The 5493-nt window shown below is 39.7% G+C and overlaps 1 protein-coding gene across 1 annotated transcript; it reads left to right on the top strand.

The window, feature by feature from the left end:
* The first annotated feature begins 524 nt into the window (after positions 1-524).
* Positions 525-4317, top strand: LOC110367515 (G-protein coupled receptor 4-like). The gene is made up of 3 exons (XM_036131379.1): positions 525-704; positions 3510-3679; positions 3783-4317. The coding sequence occupies exons 1-3, from the start codon at positions 525-527 to the stop codon at positions 4315-4317; spliced, it is 885 nt and encodes a 294-aa protein (XP_035987272.1).
* Positions 4318-5493: the final 1176 nt, after the last annotated feature.

Genomic DNA, 5493 nt, shown 5'->3' with positions numbered 1-5493 from the left:
TGATGTGTGTGGTGATGAACAACTGCTGAAACATTTTCAGCGCATAGTAAAAGTATTTTTTTAAATTCAAAACCAGTATGGCTGGACAATAAAGATTGTTTTAATGATTTTACTCAACAAATATACTTTTTAAAATTATATATCATTGTGTCGGCTTAAATATTGGGTTCTCGGCATACAAGCTCAACAGGTCCTCCATCTTCATTCGTCTGTTTACCCTGTTCTGGTCTAAGTTTGTCGTCTTCCAGGATTCTGTGTCCCTGTATGCTTTGTAAACTTTGTTTATCCATTAAAATTCATTGTCTACTCATCATGCACCCCCGAGCTCTTGTATGTGCTTCGGTCTGACTCCTAAAACCTTGACAGAAAATCCTTCATCAATATTATTCAATTAGATTTTCTGCTTTAACATTTCAATTTACATGTTAGAATAGAAAAATAGTCATAAATGTAAGATTTACACAAAAATCATCACTTATGTTTATAAGTACAACTGTCTTCAAAATTCTAGTTCCACACTGACGATGGAAGAGTTGGACTACAACTACACATCAGAAGAATATGATTATGGATCTGATGAGAACAGAACTGGTGATAAAAATGACAATTTTTTGCATATACCAATTGTAAAATTGGTGGACTTGATCACTATTGGAGTTGGACTTCCTTTGACTTTTATAGTGATTGTTGCACTTTTTCTCCAGGTAAGTACAAAATAAGTTATATCTATTTATCAATAATGAATGTTCTATTTACACTTTAAACAATGGTTTGTTCTCATTACTGTCATGAAGCTCAGAGACAGGAAGACCCAGAATTCGACCAGACAAAGAGGTTTTGAGCTTAAGCAGGGTTTAATGACTAGATTCAGGCAAAACAAAGGTCAAAAATCTTAATCCAAAAATGATACAAACAATGGCAGTCCAAAAAACTCATACCGGGAGGTGACAAACTTAAATGATCCAGAAGTAGACAGTACAGGAAAAAAATGTGGAACTTAAACTCACCGGAGACTTGACAAGGAAAGACATAGTGATGTTACGTGATGTGCCGAGGCTTCGAGGCGTGTGTCGAGTAATGGAGGGGGCGTTTCCGTGAAGCGCGTATCGAGGCTTGCTTCATTTAGGGGAGGAGCCGAAAACGATGACGTCCGAAGCCTCGCTGGGCGGCTGTACCACGTGACTGCTTCGGGAAGTGGCTCAGATGTTGGCGCGGCTTTGACAGCTTTAGAATCCCCACAGGCTCCATTCAAAATGTGGGTTGTTGTAGGCGAGTTGCGGTCAGTTGAGAGAGTGGATAGAGTAGTCATTTAGTTTGGATAGCAGAGTTTGGATAGTGGTTATTTAGTTTGAGACAGTTAGTTTGGTGTTTGGAGAGTTTAGGAGAGAGATAGATAGATAGGAGATCAGTGCTCTCAACTATCACGCATTGACCGTCACTGACTTCACACGGTCACACGCAAACATGGCATCTTTCACGCATAAAAATCCCAACGCCCATCTGGGCAGCGGACGATAAAAACTCCGCCTTCTGCTGAGATGTTTCAGCTTCTTTCACAGCTTGTGGCCATCAGTAATTCCTGCTGCAGTTCATGTTAACAGAGCAGCAGGAAGAGCGATCAGAGTTATGAATAATTTTAGTTTTAACCAGTGGTGAAAGTAAGCCGGTAAGGTCCTGTACCGTGTACGCAGGAGGGGAGGGGGGGGCTGCTGCCAGATAAAGCCTTCATTCAGAACCAGTGATGGCTGCACTCTGGATCATAAAACAGTTCTGCTCACCAGATGCAGTTTAAAACGCTACGTCTGGTTATAAGTTGTTTTTATTAATTCTGCATTTTTAACTACATGCACCGTATTTCTGTGCCTCAGCACTTCGGTGCGCTTCTGCCGTGCGCTTTTTTCAGGTGCGCAAAATTACGTTACTTGTAATTTGGGTGCGCGCTTTCATTTTAAAGAACTTGTAACATCAGGAGGCTGATCTCAGACCGGTCAGCTCCTATGATCACTGTATAGGAGCCCTTTACAGTTTTTATTTATGCATTTCCCCCCTGTTTATCCCTCGCACGCAGCGCACCATCGGGTAAAATCCTCCCACCTCACCGCCCAGAGCGCACTGAGGAGAGCAATAGAGATTTGTCTGGTCGACTGAGATGAGAAACCTGTTGCTGTGAAAGGTGATATAGGTTATAAACTGTTACTGTCTAGAATTGCATTGAGCTGAAAAGAGAGGAGACATCAGCAGCTGGATCGTGCGTAAAGACGCAGCGGGAACCTCTGTGTGCTTCAGTGTTGCTGCTGAGGGTAAAATGTGGGACCGTATAGTACTGGGCTAATCATCGGTCACAGTACCCCAATCTGTACATACTTGCACTTATTTATTTATGCAACCCGGCATCATCTGTGCCATGTGAGCGTGTCTTTTCAAAGGTTGGAGAAGTAGTATCAAAAAAGAGAAATCATTTGAAACCAAAAACTGTGGAGAAATTGTTGTTTCTTAATAAAAATGCATGAAATCATCCAAGTTACACAAGCATTAGCCTATTCACTACCCCCTGCCTAGTTCCACAAGCACTTTCATTGTCCTCTGCCTGATTAAGCCCATGCCATTTTTCTAGAGTCACAGAAAAACATTACACAACATGCCATATCATGTCACTACTATTTTGGGAATAATTACACACAGAGAATACATTCAAACAATATTTTATTGTACACATGTGTTTACAAAATTTATGTAGACAAATGATTTCGTCCTACACCTTCTGTGAAGTCATTCCCAAGAGCCATAATAGACAAAAATGATATGCATCACACGTGTTAAGATACAGCTGGCTGTGATTATACAACTTGCCAGTAGGTGGTGCTGTGTGCACATGAACCGTCAAGAAATGAACCTTTTCTCGAACCAGTTGGCTGAGTGGTTCAATGCCTCATGAGGCTTCATCTCGCCATCACTAGAAAGACACAACTGACATGATTAGATTTGACAATGAACTGGCAGGGAAGTGGCAGAGGAGGGAGGCTTAAAAAGGCAGGAGAACAAAGGAGAGAGAGTGAGCCAATTAACCATAAACAGGTGGATGTAATCAGAGGGGGGAAAGAGGCTGCAGGAGGAAACAAGCTGACAGAAAACACGTGGAAAGGAACAGACACTAGACCAACCCTAGAACATAAATAACCATGAAGAACAAACCTAAGATAGAAGATAAACTAAGACTACACAGAGCACCGAAGGGATATCAGAACTAAATACAAAGACCGGATAAATTAAAACAGTACAGAAGCTGAAGACTCTAAAACCAGACAGAACAGAAACAAAACCTGAGGTGGAAGACAAGACTAGCTGATCAAATGATAAACATAAACCAAACAAAACCCAAATCATGACAATTACAGGTTCAAGTCTGCCATTTCTTACCCTTAGAAATACTGGAATATATGAAACAGGCAATATTTGACTTGTTAAGTGTTCTTGTGTCATTGGTTATTTTTTCTCTGTCTTTCTTGTAGGTGAAAAAGAATCAGAGTCTCCCTGTCTATGTCATCAACCTTCTCTTTTCTGATCTCATTCAGTTCTGCTGCAGAATTACATATTTAGTTAGCCCAGAAAAAGGCTCTGGCATCTTATTTTTTGGTTTAATTGCCAGTGTTGGATTCATGGTCTGTATCTCCTGTGAAAGGTAACCAAACTTGTCTCTTTATGCTTCTTTTCTGTCTCACATAATCCCATTAGTCTGTATCTGATAGTCTCCATTGACTAAACAGCTATTTCTGTTGTTACAGATATTTGGTTGTTGCCAAGCCACTGTGGTACAGATTCAGGAGAAACATCAAGACATATGTGGTGGTCTGTGTCGTAGTCTGGGTTCTTCCCGTTCCTTTTCTCATAATCTTTTTTCTGCCTTTTACTCATAGGATTTTTTCCCCCATCTTGTCATGTGCTCTCCTCCTGCCATTTCCCTTCTTCGTCTTCTGCTTGGTTGGGACTATTAAAGCTCTTTCTGGAGCCATCAGTGTCCCAGCAGATGAAAAACGACGAATTGCAGCCATTCAGGTTGCAGTGCTGCTAATTTACACTCTGCTTTTCCTGCCTATAATTGTTTATCTCTTCAAAGACCATGAATTAATTCTTAGTAACATTTTTGAAGTTTGTGTTTTTCTTAGTCCCCTTGCAGACACAACTTTGTATTTGTTATGTCGGAAAAGCATCCTGGATAAGTTTCTGGCTTCACTCTGTTCTTGTAAAGCATCAGAGACTCAGGAGATTAGCAGCAAGGATACTGAAAGCACGACTGCTCCAAATACTGAGAATTTTTAGGTTTTAATATTTTAAGCCTTCGCAACAATCAATTTACTATAGCTTTGAGGTACTTCTGTTTTTTTAAAAAATGTTTCATATAAATAATTCTTCTGCAAAATGTCTAAACTAGTTCATGTTTCATTCCCACAGCACTAGATTAATTTACTTTTCTTAGCTTTTTCTGATCATTGCTTGTTTACTTAACATCTTTGTATAATAATGATAATAATAATAGTAATAATAACAATAATAATATATAATTGTTGAATCACTTTAGTTGTTAATCTTTTACCAAATTATGTACAAAAAAAGAAAAGAATTTACATAGTTTCACCCTTTGCTCTGTGTTAACAATACACTAATGATACAATAATAATGATGAATTACAGGAATGGAAAGTATCGCTACATTATTGTAATTGTGTCTGAATTTGGGTTTCAGAGTATGCAACTCTAAATTAAACCAAGGAGCCAGCTTCTTTTTCATGGGGTACGTTGTCTAATATAAAATGCAACGAGGAAGTAACTCCATTGTTATGAACTCCAACATGTGGAAATTTAAAAGAAGCGTCTCATATTGGTTGAAATGCAATGCAGAAATGCTAAATTCACAAGAAATGTACAAGTCACTGCTGATTAAAGGAGGCCCAGGGTCAGAGGTCAGCTCACTGTCTGCTGTGCAAAGGCTCCCCAGGTCCAGGTTCTTTAATTCCACCTAATACCACTCAAGAGGAGAGTGCAGGAGTCTACAAACGTGAACGGCCATCGATGTGGTGGAGTCATGGCTCATTCCAAGGCAAACTGGAACTTTTTGCAACCTACATCCAAGAAGACTGTGGAAGACAGAGAGCAGAAATGAAGTCCATATACAGCCTGCAGTGAAACAATACACCAGTCACTTCGTCCTCGCCTTAGAGACTCTGCTTCTCTTCTTCACAGTGTAATTTGTGTATTAAATCTCTTATTTATATGTCAATCATGTTGTTACTCACACACATATGCTTATAGCACTGTTAGAAGAGAGCGTTTCAGTTTCTTTGGCTTTTTGCAGCTTTTTGAGGGTCTTTGGGGAAAGACAGATTCAGAGAGGGAGACCGAAGATCCGTAACCCTGGACCAAAATGTTCCTTAGTCCGTCTTCATCTCTGATTTTTAGAAACACCTAAAAAAGAGGCTTTTTTTAAACTTTGTCATTT

Source organism: Fundulus heteroclitus, unplaced genomic scaffold, assembly GCF_011125445.2.
Source record: "Fundulus heteroclitus isolate FHET01 unplaced genomic scaffold, MU-UCD_Fhet_4.1 scaffold_43, whole genome shotgun sequence".
NCBI lineage: Eukaryota > Metazoa > Chordata > Actinopteri > Cyprinodontiformes > Fundulidae > Fundulus > Fundulus heteroclitus.
Note: the sequence above shows the minus strand (reverse complement) of the source record. Positions and strands in the feature narration are given on the sequence as shown.

Bases quoted from the DNA above. Each gene is read 5' to 3' on its own strand.
- LOC110367515 (XM_036131379.1), top strand. From the start codon at position 525: ATGGAAGAGTTGGACTACAACTACACATCAGAAGAATATGATTATGGA. The intron at 705-3,509 runs GTAAGTACAAAA...TCTTTCTTGTAG, and splicing joins TTGTTGCACTTTTTCTCCAG to GTGAAAAAGAATCAGAGTCT. The intron at 3,680-3,782 runs GTAACCAAACTT...CTGTTGTTACAG, and splicing joins GTCTGTATCTCCTGTGAAAG to ATATTTGGTTGTTGCCAAGC.